This window comes from Apteryx mantelli, chromosome 5, assembly GCF_036417845.1.
Source record: "Apteryx mantelli isolate bAptMan1 chromosome 5, bAptMan1.hap1, whole genome shotgun sequence".
Taxonomy (NCBI): domain Eukaryota; kingdom Metazoa; phylum Chordata; class Aves; order Apterygiformes; family Apterygidae; genus Apteryx; species Apteryx mantelli.
This window is the reverse complement of record NC_089982.1, coordinates 22,551,489-22,575,695: the sequence shown is the minus strand read 5'-3', so window position 1 is coordinate 22,575,695 and position 24,207 is coordinate 22,551,489. Positions and strand designations below refer to the sequence as shown.

Here is a 24,207-nt window from a genome sequence, read left to right as displayed (position 1 = left end):
TAAAGTCACTGGTTCTTATAGTCTTCAGTAAGTGCAACTGTAACTGCTTTGAAAATCTCACTAATTCACTCACAGTAAATATACAAAACAAATGAAAATTCTTATTGTATGTACTTGTACATAGAAAGATAGTATTACTAGAACACACTGGTTCTGTTGTGCTATCCAATAAGCAATAATTAAGCATGTATGTGCATCCTAGCAATATAACAAGGGTATTTGCATCCTGAAAAGATATGTTTTTCATTTTTTATCAACAGACTTTTTAACAGATTTTGATTAGAATATGAAATGATTTCTGTATGAGGAGAGACTAAATGAAGAGAGACTGCAAGAGTATCACGCTTATTCAAAAAGTACTGAATGTTATAGGGAAGATGTATAGGGGAATGTCATTCACTCTTTCATGCAATACAGGAAATGGGGATGCTTAGCAATCCAGGAGGTAGTAGTTTTGAAATAAATAGAAGACTGTATTTCTCACAGTGCATTAACCAAATTGTGACAGTCATGCCAAAGGTGGCTATGAGATCAAAACCACGAGCAGGTTCAATATAAATCTATATAATTTCCATTTCAGTCATTGATTATGATGCAGCCTCTAAAGCTGGAAATCCCCAAACTGCTGGTTGCTAGAAGCAACCCAGTACTTCGACAGGAGGCATTTGTTACCAGCTGTAGCTGGAGGAGGAATGGGTTAGATCAAGCTTCTTTGTTTTTTCCAGTAGGGCTCTTTTTTGTCCTTATGGAAGGAATGCAGTTAGTATTTTTCTAATTTGACTAGTTAGTTCTGCTTTTTAATTTAGTCCTATTGTTTGGTGTGTGAGAATTTCCATCACTGAAATACGTAGATTCCATCTGTAGTATATTTGCAAACACTTTTCTAGGGTAATGACATTCTAGCAGTTATAATTCTGAACTAGAATCCAGCCGAACTATGTGGCCTGCTTACAGCCAGAGGAGTGGGGTGTTTTTTGGGTGGGGGGAGGAGAGGTCTTTTTTTTTTCTTTTTTTTTTTTAACTGACAGAGGAAGAAAAGATATTAGCAACACAATAGCATTTTCCTGTAAAATCTGTGATCTCTATACTGACTTTCCTCCCTGAATTTATGACTAGTGATGTTAACATTTTGGTGTTAAAATAAGCAAACAAAATCCCAGAAAAACAACAGCAATTGTCCTGTTTAATACATTTACCTTAATTTCATTCAGTGGCTAACTGTAGTTCCCCCCCCCAATCCCACTGAGAGAAAGCTCTTTGGCAAAAGTGTGACAAGTTGTTTTTTCTACCTACAGTTGAAGAGAAGGAATGAAATAAGAAGTGGCAAGAAAATTAAGCATTTCACACAACTTTATTGCTTTATTTCTCTTCCATTTCCAGTAATTTACTGGAACAAACAGAAGCCTCAGTGCTGAAACAATAAGAAATAAAGCTTAGAGAAAAATCAGAAAATCAAAATGAGAAATTTATTACTTTTTAACTCTCTACCTTTGTATATTAAATTGATGGTCAAAACGCAGAACTGGCATGTATTTGCTGTATAAATCATTGTGGCCCAAGATCAATCTCATGTATTCAAAAGATAATACTCTGAATAATACTGTCCTACTAATCCATCTGAATCCTAACCTGTGACTGTGCTGCCAAGGAGAAAAATGTTTGGTTCTTTTTTTTTCTCCACTTGCAACAACACTATTAAGATACTGAGAAGGGGGTGAAAGGAAGCACTTGATCAACTACTGCATGAGAACAAGAGCCCAGCAAAGGTTCTGTCATGCTTTCTTAGCCTGTTCTCTGAGAATTTTTTCTTAATTCTCCATGTAGATAAAAGAAAAATACATCTATTTATATACAACTATTTAGAAGACACTTGCCCTGTATATGCTCCCTCTGTCATCAGTACGGAAGCAGGTGCACTAATTTAAGAAAGGAAATCATTTCCAGTGTCAAATTGCCTCTAAATTTCTGAGAAGATTGGCATAGGAAGCAAAGAACCAGCCTGATGTTCCCCAGAGCAACTGCCAGACCAAAAAAAAAAAAATTACTTAGCTGAAAGCAACTGGTTTCAGAGAATCAGTATTATGAAAGAGGAAGGCAAGTTACTTCAGACAGGTGTGATGCTCTAAGAACTGTATTTGTGAGAGTACAAGTCAAAAGAAAAGAAGAGCTATTATTGCTTTAAGCTTTGGAAAACTGCATGCTTTTAAATTCCCTGCAGGTATTACTGGCTGGTGCTCTATTCTGTTAGCACAAAGTGAATGTAAACATAGGCAACTGCTTACATTCAGGCCTGCAATTTTATTTTATTTTTTTGTCAGTCAATGTATTTTTCAGTATTAGCATAGAATCAAAGAACTGAACATGAGTCAACCCAGCCAAGTGTTTTAGCCAGTCAGTATAGTACAAAATGAGACCCAGCACAACTGTGATAGTTCCAACTGGGTCTTTTAAATGTAGTTCCCCTCCTTGTCTTTTTATAGCTAGAGAAAACACTAGTAAAAAATAAAAATCCAACTGATGAAACACAGAATTTCAAATACACGTATATCTAAAAGGGAAGTCCCAAGTTCCTTGTGCTGTTATAGTGCTCTAATCATGCTAAAACATTGCAGCCAGTGACTTTTAACGTTGTGCTCGCCATGCACTCTTCCAAGCTTCAATAGCACAAACCAGACTGTGCTCCTTCTCTTGCGTGAGCGTGTCCGAAGACCATTACCTAGGCTGGGACCATTCCATTTGTGCATGGCCCTCCCATAGCTTTTCTGAGTGGCAGGTCATTTTGAATTAAATGTGGAAGAGGAAAAGAAGCCCATCGGATCAGTTAACACTGGCAGTCGGGTACAGGAAGGAAGGTGGGCAGCACAGTCGCCCTGGCAGCAGCTGGTGGGACAACCCCCACACACCAGAGCATCAATCAGCATGCACATAACTCCAGGCTCACCACAGTAAATGCTGTCTCCTGGCCAGCGGGTACATCAGGGACTGCATAGATGAAGGAGAAGTTGAAGAAGGAGAGAAGAATGCTCTAGGAAACAAAAGGTACACATCCACAGGCTGGTAACCTTGAGGTTATATTAGCATTGTGCCGTGGGCCAAGCAAAACGATCCACTTGGTTCAACATGCAGCAGCCTGCCTAGAATGAAAGAGCAGCAAAAGAAAACACATTGCACTTGTGTGCAGTCAGAAAATCAGAAGCTGCAGTGAATCTGAGCTTATCACAGTTTGTGGCCATCTCCCACAGCGAAGGGAAATTTGAGGAGGCTCCGAAGCCAGTATCTTCTGTAATAGAGAGAGTTTCAACAGTTGCGTAGCCTGCAAATCTTGTAGATTCCTAAGAGGCCAATGACCGCTAAAACATTCCGGGATGGGACAAAGCTATAAATAACAAAACAGATGTGGGTTGTGCCAGAATATGTGTCATCATTTTTATACACTTCTGAAAGGATGAAAACATTATTGGCTATCTTTCCAAAAGAATTAGACTATATGGCAAAGGAGAATGAAGACAGTGATAGACAATCAGTGAGAAATCTTCTTTCCTGGTAGCCCTCTGGGTGGGTATGGGACAGTAACTACAGGAGGCCCTTATAAGTGTGTATGAATATATTTGTATGTGTTTGTACATTTATGTGTTGTAACCTCCCTTTTGGTTAGGCACAGATGGCTGAACTATGGGACCCTTGAAAATTCATTTAGATTCATTTTAATTGCCAGTCATTATAAAGCATAATTAAAACTCCTTACCAAAGTAATCTCTGACATTAGAATGTGTAAAGATCTATATGCATGACCTAAAGCTTGTATTTTATATAGTAGCTAGTCATCCAAAAGCCATTTCTAGTATTTAACAACTATTTAAAACATCCCAAGCCTTGCAAGCACTTCATTAGCCTTCTTTCTTCTGAAGACCATGCATTATTCCAAGTTAAAAGCATCCCTGCCAGTTAAAGCTAGCATTAGGAAAGGACAGCTTTGTTGCAGCTGTGCACCCACAACCTTGAAAGCAAATACTTCATGCGAGGCTGCAAACAATGCTTAGAATTACATCTTGCTACAGTTGCACCCTCTTGACCCATCTCTATTTTCAGCTTTACTGTTATCTGGGGAAAAGATGTACTATTTTGTGAATGACGGGCAGTTGTTAAAATACTTGCAGCAGGTCATTCCATTATCCCTCATACAATAGAAAAAAAACTTCTTTACAAAGAGGAAGTATTCTCTTCCTCTTAAAATTATAGTCTTTCTGAAAACATCCACCCTATTTAAGTTTCCTAGATTTACATTGCATTAAAAGGTCATGCCTTGTCCCAGTTCTCTTTCTTGGCCTTTCTAACTGCACAAATATTAAGACAAATTTTAAACAAGACAGGTGACCTTGTGTGTAAAGACCTGTGACCTGGGAACAAATGAAACTTGCTCTGTAGTATACATGGCAAAGAATATAAACTGCATTGGAGATTTTAGCTGCTCTCTTAGAAAGGGATTTTAACAATACCAGGCCAGAGATTCAAAGCAAGTAACATGCTGATGGCTCTGGCAGCCTCTAAAAGTGCACGATAACCTCTTCGGATCATTTGGCTCTTCAAAAACTCAGTAAAGCCAGAAAAACGTCCACACCCCTCACTCACTACCATCCAGACTGTAGCATTAAAAAAAAAACACAGGAGATTTTATGTCTATATTTGTAGCTGAGGTTAAGGGGGCAGAGTGAGTGAGAACCAGCGCTGCTGCAGCACAAACCCTCCAGCAGTGCTCACACTAGGCGTGAGGCAAAGAGGCTCGGGATCCGAGAACACTTCCCATGGACTTGCACGTGTTGCCTGGAGTAGCAGAGGCCAAGCGCGTGCAGACAGAAACAGCATTAATCTGTCAGTACAGTGTCAGGAAGTCCAAGCGAAGCCCCGTCACGGGCGAGCGGGCAAGGTCCTGCCTGCCGCGAGGGAGCAGGGCGGCTGGGGGCAGCCCCCAGCCCAGGTCTCCAGGCAAGTTCGGGGTGACAAGGCAGGGCCGTGGTCAAGCCGGGACGTCGATCTGCGGGTCAGGGTCAGGGCCGGGCCTGGTGAGGGGCACCAGGGTCGGGGCCAGGCCTGGTGAGGGGCGTCAGGGTCGGGGCCGGGCCTGGTGAGGGGCACCAGGGTCGGGGCCAGGCCTGGTGAGGGGCGTCAGGGTCGGGGCCGGGCCTGGTGAGGGGTGTCAGGGTCGGGGCCGGGCCTGGTGAGGGGCACCAGGGTCAGGGCCGGGCCTGGTGAGGGGCGTCAGGGTTGGGGCCGGGCCTGGTGAGGGGCGTCAGGGTCAGGGCCGGGCCTGGTGAGGGGCACCAGGGTCAGGGCCGGGCCTGGTGAGGGGCGTCAGGGTTGGGGCCGGGCCTGGTGAGGGGTGTCAGGGTCGGGGCCGGGCCTGGTGAGGGGCACCAGGGTCAGGGCCGGGCCTGGTGAGGGGCGTCAGGGTTGGGGCCGGGCCTGGTGAGGGGCTCCAGGTTCAGCGCCGCCATGAGAGCCGGGCAGGTGCGCGGCCGGGGCCCGGCCGAGGCCAGGCCAGGCCGTGAGCCCACCCGTCGGGGTCGGCATGAGCGGGGCCCGCGGCCCAGCAGGGGCATGGCTGTGGCGGAGCTGGAGACTGGGACTGCTGCAGGGCCTGGTTGCCCGGGCCTGAGCCTCAGCGGGGCTCCTGGGCCCATGGGCTGGGGGCGCTGCGGGAGGCTGCAGGGCAGGCTGCTCGGGGCCGATAAGGCCTGCTAGTGCCCTCAGGGCCCTGACGGAACCTCTCCAAGCCAGGAGGAGGAAGAGGGAAGAAACCTCCTCCTCCCCTCACGCAGGGTGGAGGTGCTGCGTGGCCGCCTGGATTAGTGCTGACAAAGGGACGAGGATGGGGACGGGCCCTGAGCAAGTCCGGGCAGCGAGGCCGTGCCTGCCAAACCGGGCCTGTGGAGCTTGTTCACTTTTCAGTCCCGAGAGGTACGTGGCATGGTTCTCAGAAAAATACCTCAGGGAGCTGCTCTTCTACCCCTGTAAAATGAATTGCTCTGTCCTCATCCTCAGGGCAGCAAAATTCAGTTTTGTCTTTACAACTGAGAAGCCCTAGCTGTGAATGGACAGTATAAATATATAAATGCAGCAAATGCAGCCCCTTTGCAGATTGGACTTCCTAAGTGGTAAGTAAACCTAACTATTGCGCATAGCCACTTTAAGTTGAGGGGGAATATATCATCTCTAACGCTGCCTATCACTGAGATCTGTGTGCCACTTTTTTTTTTCCCAGTAAGGACTTTTTCTGGCATCTTCTACTAAAATATCCCCTTTTCCTAAGGAAGTACACTTGGCAACATATCATCTGATGGTTGGTGTTTGCAAAAGCAGTTGTTTCAGTAGGACTGTACAAATTTAAAGGCTTGGTACTGTTTCATTTGGGATAGTTGGTGTTACGTGACTGGAGGCTCCTCCAGAAGGGCAACAAGCAGCTCCAAGGTTTTGTTGTTTCAGTTATTACAGGGACTGCCAGGTGAGGTATACCTAAGGTCAAGTCCTAAACTTCCAGAGTAACTTTATTGGCATCAGTTGAGTAACTGCCGATTTACATCACCAAAGGCAGCTGAGATCAGGATCTGGACCTTTGCCTATGCAATACTGCAGGGAATTGAGGACAGTCTGTGTTAAATATAGAATAACTTAGCAGCAAAGTTGTGCTTATGTCATCGTGAACCAGGGAGTAAGTCACTCCTGGAATCTGATAATTCATGACCAGCACATCTGTGAATTAATTACCAGGTTCCACCAATGAAAGCAAAGGGAATGATGCAAGTCCCACGAATCACCAAGTTTTTATTCATGTTCATAATATGCTGTTTCCAGCAATGACTGCCTGGCAAAAGCACAGCATCCACTTGGGAAACAGAATGAAGTGAAGTCCTGATTTTTCCTTCCCCAATAGGAAGATGCACTGGGGACAGTGGTGTGTGGAAACTAAATTATCAGTAAAAACAAGGATAATAGGAAATGCATAGTTACATTTCCTGCTCTTAGAAATCTGAAAAATATTGTCTGTGTGTGCAGGCCAAAGTCTGCTTTGCTCTTAATATAGTTGTAGTTAGCAAGCAAAAAATACAGTTCAAAAAGCTGTTTTTTGAATAGACAAATAGTTCTCTGGCCTCAGGCACAACCAAGACGAGCAGTGGAATGCACATCCTCAATTGTAACCTTTTTTGTTACTGACAGCCCTGACTGGAAGGTGAAAAGAATCAGGGAGTCTCCAACAAATGAGAATTACCTTTTTAAGACTAAACTAAATGTTAAAAGAATCGTTATAATGTTATCATAGGAGTAATACTGTTTGAAACCATCTTCCTACAAGCTGTGCTCCCAAAACCTGTTTTGCCGTTTCTATTCCTGCTTCTTTTGAACTCTTAGCTAGATTCCCGCTTAGGGTATGTACTTGCACAAGGGAAAAACATTGCATCATTCAGCCCTTAATGCTGCTCACACTAGAGCTACGTGCCAGTCTCCTCTTGCACTGTACCAGCTGGCTTGACAGGGCAATGCAGAGCAAGATAATACGTGTGTTATCTTCCTCTTTGGAAAACATCTTTATCTGCTTTCTTCAAGGTGTGTCTCATTTTAAAAGATTTTTTTTCTCCAAAAAAATGCTTATATTCCCTGTTCCCTGTTGTCTGCATCTGACACAGTCCGGCAGCAAATAACTAGTCCCTTGGTAGCCTGAAGGGAATAGGAGAGGAGCTGTGACGCAGAGGGATGTCTCTGAGTCACAGTCTCCCTGAGGCCTCTCCTCAGAACAGTGTCCGCAGACAGAAACTCTCTGTGTTACTACTGACTCTTTGCTCTGTCATGATTGGTTTTGAAGGCACAGTCTCATTTAATTTTTCAGCTGCGCTTTTCACCTGCTATCTTCTTGGGCTTATATTTGTTTGTCAAGTATTTGTGTCAGAAACAAAAAGGTTAGGTGGCAGCCTGATCTGAAACAACTAGAAAAGGGCATGTTTAACTAGCTTGACTGAAGATAACTGAAGACAAGCCTTCAGCTAAGTTCATCCTCTTGGCACATGTTTAATTTAGTTAATTTTATGGTCTCAATACACACAGAGACTGTATAACAAGTGCTAAAAATACATAATTTCCTAATGGAATACTAAATTCAATTTTAATTACTGTGTATTTGGATTAATGTATTCATTGCCCTCAAATTAAAGTATTTATGAAGGTTGTGTGTTTTTTTCCCTGGGGGACTTACTATGGCTTCCACAACTCTTTTATTCCTTTCACTGAGCATCCTGAAAGGGCTGTGTAGGCCATGCTTCCAACTCCTGAGTGTCTACAAATATTTTTTTAAGTGGAATATTAATGGCACATTATTTTCCAAGGTCAGCATAGTATTTTCCTTATATAAGACTACTTTGTTTTTTAAAAAGGGAAAAAAAGTTAGGCATTCTGTCCAGCCCATAGCAAAAGAAGGGCAGATTTATAGACCTCTGGCAGTGATTGCCCTGGAATGTTTTCATTTGCAGTTGGGTGGTGGGGTGGTGGTGGTGGTGGTGGTGTGATATGACTAGCAGGGTACTGCCCTGAAAGGAAAATCAAAAGGTATGTTCTCCTACTGTCTGCTAATACCCATATTCCAGGTCCTTTGGGAGAGAAACTCTGTTGCATCTGCATAGCGATCTATTTTTTTCTACCATTTGAGCAATCTGAATTCCAAACTCTCTTCTATCTGATTCTGTAGTTCTGCTCACTGATGTTAATCACTTTTTCAGTAATGATATCATGTAGCCAACCTCCTGATAATCTATTTTGAATGTTCTTGAAATATTTTGATTATATAAGGAAAATTATAGATGGATAGTTACAGATAATTATATATAGATGTGATAAGATATGGATTATAGCATGAGTCTTGTTAATAAGTGTACAGTAATACCTGAAAATTGATATTTTGCTTAAAGACAGAAATTAAGAAATAAGGGGGAAATACCTTAATTACTACAAAAATATGCATATGCATATGCATATTAAAATCACTAACTGCACTTCCACTTTCATGTTCTCCCTACTGCAGTGTTTTAAACACTTCAGTGAAACACTTACTGTTGAATAAGTCTTTCACTGGAATTTTAGAGTGGAAACGTTTCTGTTCACATTAGGTTGCACAAAATCAATTAGATTTGGCTCAAATTAAAATTCCTTTAAGACAGCATTCCTCTGATTCTCTCTCCAGAACAAGGACACCAAGTGCTGTTATGAATTGAATGATGTTAGTGCAGGCATCCAGGCAGGCAAAATCCAGACACTTGGATTAGATCATGTTACTGAAGGTAATTAAAGTATGTAAGGCTACATTCAACACCTAATACACAGCATGGGTATCAGTTAAGAGGCAGTTTCTCATGTCTTCTCTCACCGTCCCCCTACATAGAAACTCTTCTGATGCTTCCATTGGAAGCTGTACATTGGAGAAAAATATTAACTAAGAGAACCATTAGACTGAATATCATGCTGCCCCTTATATTCTTTTATGATGATACCAATAATAGGAATTTTTCATTAGAGATAGCTGTTTCAGTAGACTTTCATACAATGCACAAGTGAATCCCAGGTTGTGCAAGAGGAAAGCTGTGCCGAATGAGAAATGAAGACTTCCTCCTCCAAAAACTTTCTTGCATTCTTCAGAAGACTGTTTGGGGCAATATTATGCAGAGGGAGCTGTCTGGAAAAGAGCAAACTGTTGAGAACATATTGGACTTTCGGTACTAGAATCCATCACATTTTAAGAAATGAAAGGAAGGTAGAAACATTCCTCAAGGAGGAACACCAGCCAACCTGTTTGTGAGCAGGGACTAGCTGGAGCTTCGGGGGGCTGCCCACACGGACATGCAGCAGCTATAGGATTTTGTCTAATTGGCTAGTTAAGAGTTAATGCTTTATAAAACCTAGTTTGAGTAAAAGTTGTTCCTGTCATGATGACTCATGTTAGACAGGTCAAACCCGCACATTTACCTCAGTTCAGTGTAACCACACATGAATGTGAGTTTCTGCTTGCTTCAGTATCTTGAAGGACTAGGTGAAGTTGTGTGTATTTTGCAGTTGCAACACGTTCATATTTTAACCTGAATTTAAAAAAACAGTCGTACTTTAAAAATGCACGTCGCTGCCATGTGCCACAGCCTCACCAGAACCGGCGGGCTGGAACTACGTGGGAGCGGTCGGTGGCTGGCGGCAGTCCTGCACACTGACACCTCCCCGGCGCTGGCGGCCGTTGCGGGAGCGCCCCAGGCCACCGGCAGCGGGGGGGGGAGCGGGCCCGGCCGGCGCGGGGGCCGCCGAGCGGGGCGGGCGCCGCCGCCGGGCTGCCCGGGGGAGGCTCCGCGGCGGGGGCAGGGGCGCGCCCGGGCCGCCGCTGCTCCGCCACCGCCGGCGGGGGGTGGCGGGCGGCGCGGGGCGTCCGGCGGCCGCGGCGGGGCCCGGCGCCAGGCGGGGAAGCGCTGGGAAGGAGGGAAGGGGAGGAGGTGCGGAGGGAAGGGAAGAGAGGCCAGAAGGAAGGGAAAGGAAAGACAGGCAGACAGACAGACAGACAGACGTCCCCGAGGGGGCTGCGGGGGGGGAGGGGGGGCAGCGGGCAGGGCGCAGGCAGGAGAGGGCGCGATGAGGGCGGCGAGCAGCGGCGGGGCCCCCCGGCCGGGGTGCCCGGCCGCCCCGCGGGGCTGCCCGCCCGGGCGCCGGGAGCCGCCGGCGGGCGGGGGGCGGGGGGAGCGGCCCGGCAGCGCCGGAGGAGGCGGGAGGAGGCCGCCGCCGGCGGTGGGCGTGCGCGGAGGGGCGCGGAGAGGCGCGGGGCGGGCCGCGGCGCCCCCGGGGCGCCCTCGCTCGCCCCGCCATGGGCCCCGGCACCGGCCCCGCGACGGGCACGCAGCGGCGCCCCGGCGCGGCGCTGGAGGCGGGCCGAGGGTGCTGCGAGCCCCGGCGGGCCCCTGCCTCCCGCCGGGCCCCTGCCTCCCGCCGGCCCCGGCGCCGGGCACCCGCCGCCGCCGCCGCCTCTCCTGCGGCGGCGGCCGAAGTTGGCGAAGTTGGCGGCGGCCGGCATGAGCGGGGCTCCGCTCCGCCGCCGCGGCCGGCAGGCCCGCTGACAGTGCCTCCCCCGCCCCGGAGACTTCGCTGCCGTTGTTGTTTTATCTTCTTCTGTCTCGCTCTTGCTTCAGCCGAGGTGAATGGCCCGCAGCGGGGGTGCCTGGCCTCGCCGGCTCTGCAAGGGGAAAATGCTGGCCGTGGCGGTGCTGGCCGGCCTCTCCGTGCTCAGCCTGCTCACCTACGGCTACCTGTCCTGGGACAGCCTCGGATTCGGCCCCGGAGAGGCGGAGGCGGCGAGGACCGGGCTCAGCGAGGAGCCGGGGGCCAGCGCGCCCGGCTCGCAGCCTCACATCGTCTTCATCCTGGCCGACGATCAGGGATTCAGAGACGTAGGGTACCACGGATCGGAGATCAGGACGCCCACTCTGGACAAGCTAGCTGCTGAAGGGGTTAAACTGGAGAACTATTATGTTCAGCCTATGTGCACACCATCCCGAAGCCAATTTATCACTGGAAAGTAAGTTTACTACTTCGTCATTGATTTCACCAGCTTAAACACTGTCCCTGTTGAAAAGAGCACAGGTCTCTTGGGATGAACCTGATTAGATACACCTCTGTCTTCTCCTGTAGCCAGAAAGGTACCTTTCTGATTCACTTAAAAACCGTGAACAAAATGGACTTTCTAACGTGATCTAAGTAATGAAATAGAAACTCACTCTCTGTGAGCCAATAAGAATTCAGGACTATGAACTACCCTGTCAAGAGTATTATAGGAACAGATTTACATTTACATTTATTGCAGTACTAACATACGTGCTAGTTGTCAAGTAATGTTGCTGTTACTGGGAAGTGATCATCTTAGATTTTCTGTGCAATTTCAGAAGTAACTTAAAGGAAAAGTCCTTGTAAGTGAAGTGAAGGGAAAATGTTATGTTTTCTCCTATACACTGCAGCCTGCACATTGCAACACTGGTCACACTGAACCTTGACTTAATGTTAGTTCTTTCTGAGGATTATATTGAATTTATGAGACGATTCTACTGCAAGTCATATGTGGATGAGTTCAGGAAATCTAAAGTCTTTTTCAGGATCCTCTGAGCTACAGTATCTCTCTTGTCATAATGTAATTGCTACTTTGCAAACAATTAGAAACTTTTCTTTCAAGCCACTAAAATATATGCTTCATCAAAATGCTAAAAACAGTGGGTTGCTATTGTATTGTTTGCTGTCTCTGGTAAGTTGTGTTTTATTGTTATGTTTTAAGTGAATAAGCAATTACCCAACCTAAGGGCCTTCTTACATGTGAAAGTTAATAAGGGTTAGAGTGGGGGTGCATGCAATTAAACTGTAGGAACAGTTCCCAAGTAACTCCAAGTGTGGACACATTAATCTGGAACAAAAACACCTTGTTTCTGTTTATCTTAACTCACTTTGACAGGAACAGGGAAGTCTTAAAAGAACAAAAACAAAATGAGGGAAAAAAAGTCATTTAGTTTATTTTCTCCTTTCTTTAAGTATAAACAGGAACAATGCAATGTTAATACTTCTAGTAAAAGCAGCACATGTTTAAATAAAACAAGCCACTGGCCTGGTGTCTTGCATCTCCATATGGTAGAGCTGAACATGATTCCTGGTCTCAGTCTAGTCCTCAGACTTTCTGGACCTGGGAAATTTGCACAGAGAGCTGATGTTATCTAGAACAACAGTCCCCACTTTTTTTTCCATATGTGGACTGTATCTTAGAAGAGAGTTTGTTTTGAGACACTCATTCACAAGAACATAGTTGCCCTGTGGCAACTGAAGTAATAGCTGAAAAGGGAAATTAATATCAGGATAGCATTTAATGCATTATAGTTGTTTCTAAAGTCATATAACAGTTGGAAGTAAGGAGCAATGCCAGCAGCACGTAGCCAGCCAGCTTTCTGTGGATGGTGGTTTGGGAACCCGTGCTTTACAAAGGGAATGTCTCGCTGCACGGCAGTGACTCACGCAGTGGTCACAGGAATGGTGCGACTGGCTTCCAGGGGAACTGTACTGGCCTCCTGGAAACTGGAGGAGTCGTCTAAACACTAAAAAGAATAAAAATAAAGTAAGGAATAAAAGTAACTCAGTTTAACTATTTTAATCCTTCATTAAATATAGAGCATTTTATGTGTGTATGTATGTATAAATATGTAAAAATATAAATAAGAAAAGGTGGACATGTTCTTAGGAACCTTGCTCTTTTCATCAGCTCATTGGGAGGAAATAATTATGAAAATCTGCCTACTTTGTTTCTGGAACCTTTTATCGGAAAAAGAAATTTGCTTATACTTCATTCTTATTTTCTTAACATCTGCTGGTCTAAAACCATTAGAACATTTTTTTCATGTTGTTCTGTTTTGGGAAAAAGGAGCAGCACAGGGAAAGGACTTCTTTGCATGACTGAGAAATAAGGGAAGGAAATGGTGAGGGTTTAATAGGTCTGGGTAGAATATTAACAAGGCAGATCCAGAAGGTTACTATTATCTCTTCTGGCTGAAGATAAAAACTGGTGATAACTACTTTTAATGCTTTCTTAGTAGAGGTACCATAATTAAAATGCCAGGACTCAAAAACTTTTAATCCAGTAGAAGTGCTGTTAATTCTTGAATTCCAAAAAGTGTTAGTTCAGGGCTAAAAGTCCTGCTTGTCCACTGAAGGCCCACCTGGGATGCCACATGCTTCCCAATTTGCATACCATGCTTAATATGTTCCAAACATTACCTGATTGATCTATAAAAAAAACAGAGGAACTTGTGTAAATCGGAGTCATTAGGGAGTACTGACTCATGTTGCCAAATGAAAGTTAGACCTCAGGCAAAGAGGCTTTGAATGTTCTACATTTTTTGCAAGTCTCCAGGCAGTCCCTTTAGGATTTATGCTAGTAAAGAGATCCTTCTTTTGGTAGCTCTCCTATGCAAGAGAATGAATGAGGGGAAGGAGATAGCCGTAAGGAAAAGTGTCAGGGTTAGTTCTTTTTTTCTCTTCATGCTATACCATGGCATAAGAGCCGGTAAGTCTTTCTTTCTGACCGTTTCTGCTCCCCCTTGTTTGCTTTCTCATGTCCTGTTCTTGAGGTTTTGGCCTACCTTCTTTTCTTGCCTTGCATTAGTTTCCACCCGCATTACTTATTTTCCCATTCACTCTGTCAAAAGCTATTGCTTTTAAGCTAATAATGAGGCTAGGTTCCATGTTTTTTTGTTTTTTATCTTGGGCTTTATTTATGGGTGTGGGGAAGGGGTTGCAGCTGAGTTAAATCTTGGGAACAGAAGAAAAGTGTGAGCCAGTGGGCTTAGTGCCATATGTGATCTGCTCTCCCGGCGGGCTGTGCTGGGACCAAAGCAGGGAGGTAAGGAAAGCAGTGCTTGAGAAGCAGCTCAGCCCTTGCTCTGCAGCTGCGAAACTGTGACTGGAGAAGTGACCTGGGTGAGACAGTTCACTCTGGCTTGTGCTGCTCCTGGGACTACTGGAGTTCCTGCAGCTGGTTTGAAAATTTGATTATCGGTGTTTTCTGAAGACCTATTGCTGTTGTTGCTTTGTACTGGTTTGAGTAAGGCAGTGGTCTGCATATACTTGAGAGATTATTGACCAGTTGGTGAACTGTAGAAATACTGAAGGCATGTTTGTTTACTTTTTTTTTCCCCCTCCCAAAAGATGTGAGTGAACACAAGCTGTGTTCACTTTTGTCCTCCAAATCTCTTGTATTGCGTGGTACAGCAGTCTTTTTAATTTTCTCCTTAAAAGTAACAAGCAAGTCTTGATAAACTAAATCATTTAATCAGAATAGTTCAGGATACCTAGCTTTAAATTAGTACTTAGGTGAAAGCTAGCTTTTATTGTAATTTACATAGAAGAACATAAAAATAGCGGTAGTGGCTCAGACTTCAGGTCTGCCTAGCTCAGTGCCAGTTTATGAGAATGGCTAGGATCAGATGATGGGAGAAGGGGTTAAGAACAGCACAGGGATACTCAGCTTGTGTCCGGCAGTCTGTTGGTCAAACTCTTCTAGATCCAGCTGTTGTATGTATGTTAATGGTCCTGATGAATTTTCATTTCCCAAATAATTTTACAGACTGTGTTTGGTAGTACAGTCTAAGAAGAGCTGGATTTATTGAACAGTACAGTCATCTAACTTCTTAAGAAAATTTAAGATCATTTCTGTGTGAAGTTTTTGTGAGTGTGTGTGTGTATGTGTGTGTGTGTATATGAGTTCATTGATGGGTGGATTGATGAGATTGAGGGTAAAAGATGGATTTGTCATGGTCAGATGTGTATTGCTTACTTAGATAATTTGTTGAGTTTAATTTTCATGAACACTGATCTCCTTTCTAAATGAAGGATTATTGAAGCATAGTCAAAGTGTGGAGAGTTTCCCGAAGCTTTTAAGGAAATTTTGAAAATTTATAACCAAAAGGAGGAGTCTTTCCTTGGACTGCTGAGACCAAAAGATTATAAGCTTAGATGAATATCTGGGCAGCCAATCCAGTTCTAGTGAGGGTATTATACAATTTAGTTGTATTTGCTGTACTGATACTTACTTTAGTAAAAGAATTTGAAAAATAAAATGGAATGATAATTAAAAAAAAAAGGAATCTAGTCATAATATGACACATATATATATATATATATATTTGGCATTATGAAGGCAAGGGACAACTGCTTCCTCCTCTAAGCCCTCGGTTTTCTGATGACCGTCAGACTTGTAATCTTAGCACCACTATGTGCACTAGAATCCTTTTGGGCCACAGGAAGGATCCTGACCTACACAAGACTAGGGATCTGTGTTTATAGAAACTGAGGCATGGCCAGGGTTACAGACACTAAAGAATTTGAACTCCCTTTTAGAGTGAATTCTTGTGAATCACGAAAACCCTATACTAATCTCAAGAATAAACTCTGCATTATGGATGGAATGTAGAGATGTAAGTGTTGAGAAATGTTGAAATAAATCTTTTTTTTTCCCCTGGGATAAAATGAAGTTTGCAGAATTTGCTCATCTAAACCAGACAGAAATAGACTATATGTAATAGGTGAGCACAGTCAGTGTTATTTTTAAATAAATAATTACATCTAAGTTATCTCTGTATAAATATTGCGTATATTTATACATCGCTAGTTCATATGCATTCTCTTGATAATGATATACGTAATATCTCAGCAAACTAAGTTATTTTGTCAAACAGGTAAAATAGAAGAAAGTTAAAATGTTTTGAATTGAAAGCAGTGCCATTGACTTGGAAGCAAACAGAAATAGTGTATTCTGGGGGTTCAGACTTTTCGGTAAGCCCTCTTCCCCTGCTTCCTGGGTGCTTAATGATCTTGGCAGTGTGCTACAATGGTGTGCGACTGGGAAGATATCTATGCTCTGAGTTGAGATGGAGGGTCCCACAAACCTGATGGGATCTTGGGCCCTTCTGTGCCCCAAGCAGGCCTCAAACCAGTTGGGTATTGGTGAGATGCCAAGCAAGGGGATGACTCTAGGCCAGATACTCTCGGAGGGTAAACTCCTCCAAAGGAGACAAGTGCCAGCCAGCCATGCTATGGCTGCCCACACCCAGGACCACTGTGCGCTGACACAGTCCCAAGGTGGAGGTGTCAGTGGTCTCCACCTCCTCTGCTGTCTAGGAGCAGCCTGGCAGCAGCCCACTGGGGAAGCTGGTCTCTCCGGCAAGCCCACTCCCAGCACCCCTCTTCCAAAGGATACAGTGGTCTCTCAGAGCTGTAAGTGGTCTTTCAGAGCCTTGCTCCTGTGAGGAGGATCTGGTACAATGCCATCTGATGGGGGAGCAGCATGTTGAGCAGCGGTTCCTTCAACTTTAACCCTGTGGCCTTCTTGACATAAAACAAGTCCAGCAACCACTGCTCCACAGCAAGGCCCTGGTGAGATGCCTGAGCACAAGAAGGACACTTTGTCAGGTATTTGTAGTCCCCCTGCCCAAAAGCACACATGCATTTAGCTGAGGAATGTAGTTGTGCAGAGAGAAATCTAATGTTACAATGCATATTCCAAATAAACTTATTGTTCTAGAGAAAAAATCCTGGAAAATGCATGGGACACTCCATTACATATATGCATTAATTTGTAATTAACAAAATATGAAGGACTACAATACATCATCCCAAAGTGTCAAGGGATGGCCTATTTCTGTATATGCTTTGAAGTAAAGAAACTTTGGCAGTTGTCGGTCCTGAGTTCAATTCTGATCAGTGTTTTTGCTAAGAGCCTGGATGATGAAATAGTGCATGCTGATTAAATGTACCACCAAGTTTGGCAGGACTGCCAGCATTAAGGGACTGCAGTGATAATCAAAATCATCTTGACAAATTAGAGAAATAATCTGGGGAAAAAAGCAGAATTAAATTTAGCAATCATAAATGGAAGATACTGTGCTGGAGCAGGAATAATAACTTCACAAGCAGCAGATGGTGAACAACTGCTTATACGGCAGTTCCTTTAGAAAAGTAGCTGGGATTACAGGGAATCATGCACTGAATACAAGTCAGCAATGTCATGGTGTTGCGAAAAAGGCAAACATCGTACTAGTTTGTATATACAGGGGAGCCTACTAGATATGTGAAGCAGCCTTTCTGCTCTATAGCTGGAGCACTTGTGCCCAAACTTGGGCATGGCTCTGCAAGAGCAATGTGCATTATTGGATAGTGTCCATATGAGGATGAGCAGAGATCTCGAAAAGATGACTGTGGAGAAAAGATCAAAAGAAATAGAGTTGTTTAGTCTAAAGAAGAGAAAAATGAGAAGGAACATGGTAACCATCTTGCAGTATGTTAAAATCTATAGCAAAGAGAAAGGGGATAATGTGTTTTCAGTGTCAGGGTGGATGGTACAAGAAGCAATGGGCTTTTCTGAGTAAAAAAAGTTCAGGTTAGATAATAGGGAATACTTTCAAATGGTAAAGATTGTGGAACACTGGAATAGCTTGCTTTGGGAAATTGCTGAGTTTCTTTGTTAGCAGTCATTAAGAACAGACAAGAAAAATATGTCAGGAATGACATAATGTAGTTGAGTCCCTCTTGGGGAAGAGGGTTGAACTGGATGGCTTCTCTTCCAGCTCATGTTCTTCTGTGATTCATTTGAAGTACATATTAACTACAGAAGGCGTTCTGAAGGACTGAAGAAGAGTGTTAATAAAAGAATTTTAAACAGTACACTAGAAGTTATTTCAGTGTTCATTCTGAGAGAAAGTAGTCTGCATGAAAGCTTCACTTCAGCTTTCTCCTAAAAATTCTTTTTTTCCATATCCTCATTTTCTCTGAAAAATTTCAAGATTTTTTCCCCTGGGCCTTCATAAGATGTTGAGGTATCTTTTTCCGTGTTCTTGTTATAGATCTTCCACTTAGGATGACATGGTCCATGTATAAGCAGGGTGTGAGGTTTCCTGGAAATATGCAGAGAAGGAATAAAAAATTAAATGTAAGGACTTCCTTTTCTTGTTTTGTTCTGTGTCTATTCGATCCTCTGTTCTTTCTGCAGAAAGTTAGATCCAGTTAGTCAAGTGCTCTGTAGTCTTAAACTATACAAAGTCTGTTCATATCACCATAATTACTAATGCCCTTTAAAAGAAGCATTTGGAGGAAAACAGTTGGAAAGGAAACTACATACAAGCAAAAAAGATTAAAAAATAACATTCAGGGAGTAGCAAAGCGCCGTATAGTTTGTGATATTTTTTTTCTTGCATCAGTTTCTGGTAGCATTTCTTCTAAGAATATTGTTTGATAGTTCAGGCCTGCTGCTTGTAAGACAACTTTATAAGACTATCTAACATATGTAACTAACTAGATAGTGGAAATAGCTTAATTTTTTTTTTCATTGTCCAATTTATGCAGAATGCAGTAAGTTAAACAGTTGGAAATAAATTTACAAAATCTTTGATTGTAAATTATCAGTACTAAGAGGACTTTAAGCTATAGACTTTTAATCTGATTTTCTTAACTCATGCTTTCTGGAAAAAAGGAATGGTATTCCTTGGAAAAATTAGACTTTAAGAAAACCCTGAAGAGTTTTGCTCATTCAACACTGTTCCCGATATATTTGCTTTGTAATTGGTCATGCATATTTCTGCCATTCATGAATGGTATTTCATGAATTAAACCCATGTTCTCAGCAAAGTACTTTCCAACTGCTGGAAAGATTTGTCAGCTTTATGGGCAGAAGGTCAAAAGAGGAGAAAGATCCATCTACTTGATTTTTTGCATTCGTGGCCGTTATCTCAGTGATAATACCAGACCCAAGGTTTTGTTTTGATTATTGTTTGTATCTTAGTTCTGGTTTTGAGTTGTTCTGCACTTTTGACTTTTAGTCAGTTTTGTATTTGATCTGTAGAATCAGTGCCTCTGAACATGTTAATGCAATATGGAGATCTTTAGCTTGTAACATAAAATGTTCAGTGAATCTTGAAAGCATTTTGAATATGTCTCTAGTTTTTGTTTTCATGATATATGTCTAGCAAAACAGTCCTCATAGAATTAAGCACATTCTGATAGTAATATTTCATATTCTTAGAGTAATATTTCATTAATATGTGCAATAGGCACACAAGAATACATAGTAAAATATGAGAAATGAAAAATAGGAATGTTTATTCTATATTATCATATGTCAAGAAAGATGAGTGGGCCTAAGGCACTAGATTTGTAGAACTTGTGGTTATCTTCTGCTTTTTTTTTTCCTTGGTAAACTAGTACAATAATCAATTTCAATTTTGGAGGAGTTATGTTATTTTCATGTGCAGGAGTAACTGGCATGAACTCACTTTTGTATGAAGAGTGTATAATTTTTTTATGGAAATTACCAGATAGCACAGCAAACTAAAATATTAATATTTACTAACTTATACAATTTGACACACATGAGCAATTGCATCTTCAGTGAGTGGATAGTACATCTCACTGCTTTTTCTCACGTTTTACTCCAGACTGGTACAGGTTCTTGTGGTGTGAGTAGCTAGCACTTTCTCATAAATACCTAATGGTAGTTCTTTGAGGTTTCCATGTATTTTCTCTGTATTTTTTGCCTTGATGTATTGATCCATAGTCAGTTTTTGTACCTTGAGGTGGGGTGAGTTTGCTTAGATTTAGAATGTATGGTTAAAAATGAATGAGGTAATTTCAGCAAACATTAACTTATTAGATTAATGTAAATAATACTCCCAGGCACAACCTTTGATTAACTTGTAAGTGATCGTCTGTAGCATGTGTTTGTGTTCTCTCTGTCATTATGCTGGTTTTTATAATAATTACACAATTTATTAGTTTTCTTAGTTAAAACCCAGTAGATCTAACTGATGACCTCAGCTTGTCTTTGTAACTGTAAATTGGTAGTCTGAAATGCAGCATGAACAGTTCAGAAAGGAATCAAGATAATATTTTAAATTTGTTTCCCATTAATGTTAATATGAAAGATGTTTTAACCATTGAGGTGTGACTAAAATAGCTGTTGACTTTTTGTGGTCTGTGATTGAAACAGGAAAATTGGACCTACTGGCTCATAATAAGAAATAAGTGAAATATGTTTTGGAATTCTAGTTCAAATGCGCTTGTAATATATTAATTAACTGTGCCAGACTGCCACTTCCTCATTAATTCAGGCTGTTATCACCAAAGTATCAAGCTCCTTTAAAAAAAAAAAAAAAAAAAAGGAGAAGAAAAAAAAAAAAGCATTGCTAGAGTTAGAAAACAAATCTAGAATAATTAAATGCCTTTTTGTATGTTTTAAATATGGTATTATCTTCCCAGATGCGTATTTGAAGAGATCCTTTTAGATAATAAGCATTAAAGAAGTAGACATTATTAGTGTTGTCAGCGTCCTGTGGCCATACAGCCTTTATTTTTAACCAAGGGGCAGGAAAATCAATATCCAGAAACCAAACGTTAGCCTATACCCAATTAAACGCTTAAACGCCTGATCGGCAAACACGTTTGTGCCGTGACGTCTTTGTTGCTCTGTCGCGGCCTGTGGCATTTATAGGCGGGTGCTTGCGATCCCCTGCGGAGCGGCGTGTGTGCGTCTGGCAGAGGGACGGGGTGCCGGGAGGGAGGAGGAAGGCCCCCGAAGCAGGGGAAGCGGAAGGTTTGTCACCGGGGGGGTCCCTGCGCGCAGGGGAGCGAGAGCAAGCGCACGGAGCGCAGCGTGGCCCCCGATCCGATGCTCCAAACCTGCATTCCCATCCCACGGGCTGGATGGAAGGGCAGCCCAGTGCCCCCATTACGGTGCATATAATGAGTAATGGAAATGTGCTATGTATTTAGTTATTAAGATTTGTGAACATAAATATGGAAGTGTTTATTCCAGTATTTGGAAGCTTTAAAAGATGCTAAACAGTACAGAAGAAGGTTCCTCAAATCTTAGCCTTGCTTAAAGCCCCGAACTTCAGCAGATATATAGAATCAGGCCTAAACTTCCTTCTGTCTCTGTTTACTTTGACACTAAGTAAAAGACAGGCTTTGCAACGTGTCTTGCCAGGCTCCTAAGTGATTGTTGCATTATAGCAGAATGATGTCAAACAGGCAGTTTTCACGATGGACAGTGGAAAATCAAAATTTCCCATGGTCAAATATTCAAATGTTGAAAAGAATTTTTTTCATCTAATAATTAAAAATATATGTTATTTAATACTAAAGCCACAGCCCTGTCCTTATTTCTTAATGATATTTTAATCTGATTGTAGAGAAATACAAGATTGTAAATGTATTGCTGTGTATTTTATTTAGCTTTTATTTTTTAAGAAAGATCTCAAGACCCTTCCCATTTTAGATTTTAATTCCTTTCCCATCCTAACTGGTTTATAGGAAACATTCTCTCTTCCAGGTGGGCAGATTATGAGGATACGGGGCCATATGTTTTATTTATCCCTCTAATTGCACTTAATTAGCTTCCTGGATGCTTCCCAGATTTTTGCTTAGCATCCACAAAGTAGCAGCAGGATAACCATCAAGCACCTAAGAGAATAAAGTGGAAAAAAAAAAATCAAGAAAGGCTTAGCAAGTTATCCATCTGTTCTTCCTAGAGAAAATTTCATATTAAAAACAACATCTTTTTTTATTTAAAAAATTTGGCATCATTGGCTGTTAAACAATATATAAAACTAATCAATTAGGACTATGTGTAATAAGTAATTAACATGAAATGTTAACTCAGCATTTTGCATTACATTTTAGTTCCAATATATCAATTTGATATTATCTGTTTTCTAGATAAATTTCTTGTGTCCATTTTAAGATTCAGTCTATCTTTCTCTCCATTTATGCATTCTTCAATTTCTTCTCTGATAGAGAATATTGTACCATCATGAGATAATTAATGTGATGTAGGTTTGCTTAAAACATAAAACGTAAGTGGGTACTGAGGTACTATTGTAGAAGCAATCTCTGTGATAATCAGCTCTCACTAGAAGTGAATTTCCTTCTGCTTTGAAGGAGGTAATTACAAATTTGAAGAAACATTACAAATTTGAGGAAAAATTGAAGATGGTTGGAGGGGAGAGAATTAATTTCTTCATACTACGTTCCTCCTTTTTTCTTTAGAGTAGATATACTCTAGTAGATAAACTGTTACCTCACAAATTGTGTCTCTGTGAATGTAACAAACTCTGTCTAAATATTTGACAATATTTACTGTCAAATATACTTAATTTTAGTCTTCATGTATTATAGATCATAGAATCCTAGAAAATTTGGGGTTTGAAGGAACCTCTGGAGGTCAGCTAGTTAGGCCTCCTGCACACTGTCATTACACAGCAGAGACATGTTGACACTATGATCTCTCTTTTACTGTTTGTTTGCTCCTGGAAGTAAGAGAGCATACCAAAATACTGAAGAAACTGAGATCTGGACTGTTTTTTAGGGATTTCCCTAACTTTACCAGGTTATCAATATCAGAAAACGTAGGAAAGCTGTTTTGTGAGCATTTTCATATTGCCCCTGAAAAACAACTTTTTTTTTTTTTTTTTAAGGGCCAACTGATGAAATCAGTCTGGTGAATTCCTTAATGACCGCAGCGTAATTTGCAGCTCTTTTTCCTTGACTGTTGCATGTTCCTATTTTCAAAACAGGCTTCAGTCTTCCCAGAAAGCTATTCTAGTATGTTTGCTGATTTCTCTTAAAGCAGAGTTTTTTGACTTTTGTACTTGCTCTGCTAACATCATTTCAAATAGATTTTAATTTGTAGTCTGCTTCTAGAATTTACTGTGGTGCAGAACGCTTTCCGTCAGCTGTCTCAATTCACAAGACACAAGGCAAGGTGGGGAGCGCCGGGCCTGTTGCTGCGCAGAGGAGGAGGCTGAGGTGGGCAGTCTAATTCCTGTCTTCAGCTGCTGGGAGGTACAGAGAAGGCGGAACCAGCCACTCTGAGGCGCACCGGGAAGGGATAAACGACAACAGACACAGGTTGCATCAAGGGGAATTTCAATTAGATATAAGGATAAAATGAGAGCAGTCGAACACTGGGACTCAAGTTGCTCAAGAGAGGCTGTGGAATCTCCATTCCTGGAGAGATTCAGAATGCATCCGGAGAGTGCTCTGAGCAACCTGATTTAGCTTGGCAGTTAGTCTTGCTTTGGGTAGGGAGTTGGACCAAATGACCTCCAAAAGTCCCTTCCAACCTAAAATTATTTTACGATTCTAATTTGCCACACCAATAATTCTTGGAAAAATAAGGGAGCCACTTACTGCTGTGGGCCTTCTCCCCCTATAGAAGTACTCCATGTAAAAAATGGAGTATTCAGAATGTTTTTCTGTTTGGTTTCTGGCCCTCTTGACCATCCTGAATTATCACTCTCTTGAGTCATCGTTATCATAGCTCTATTAAGTCTTGTGTCTTTAAGGATGTAGCATACTGGAATAGCACATAGCATTATAATATATATATACACTATATATAGCATATAATAACATAGCATATGTACAATATAAAGCCATTAAATTCAGTATTGTATCTGAAATTCTGAATACTTGTCTGTACTTTTACCAGATCTATGCTGGAAATGCACGTTACTATATAGAGAGAGATTTACACGTCCGGTATGTTCTTCATCGAAGCTGTTATACAATTTGTGAGATTTCTGTCGTCTTTTATCCTAACTTCATTGCTGCTGCTGTTACAAT

The 24,207-nt window shown here is 42.3% G+C and overlaps 1 protein-coding gene across 2 annotated transcripts in view; it reads left to right on the top strand.

Moving 5' to 3' along the window:
* The first annotated feature begins 11,039 nt into the window (after positions 1-11,039).
* ARSJ (arylsulfatase family member J) overlaps positions 11,040-24,207 on the top strand; it is a 50,813-nt gene continuing 37,645 nt past the window's right edge. The window contains exon 1 of one of the 2 annotated variants that reach the window (XM_013951876.2): positions 11,040-11,584. In XM_013951876.2, the coding sequence (XP_013807330.1) occupies positions 11,208-11,584 (377 nt within the window). In that variant the 5' untranslated portion in view covers positions 11,040-11,207. Of the gene's footprint in view, positions 12,302-24,207 lie in introns of both variants that reach the window. The other variant, XM_067297633.1, reaches the window with a different exon arrangement.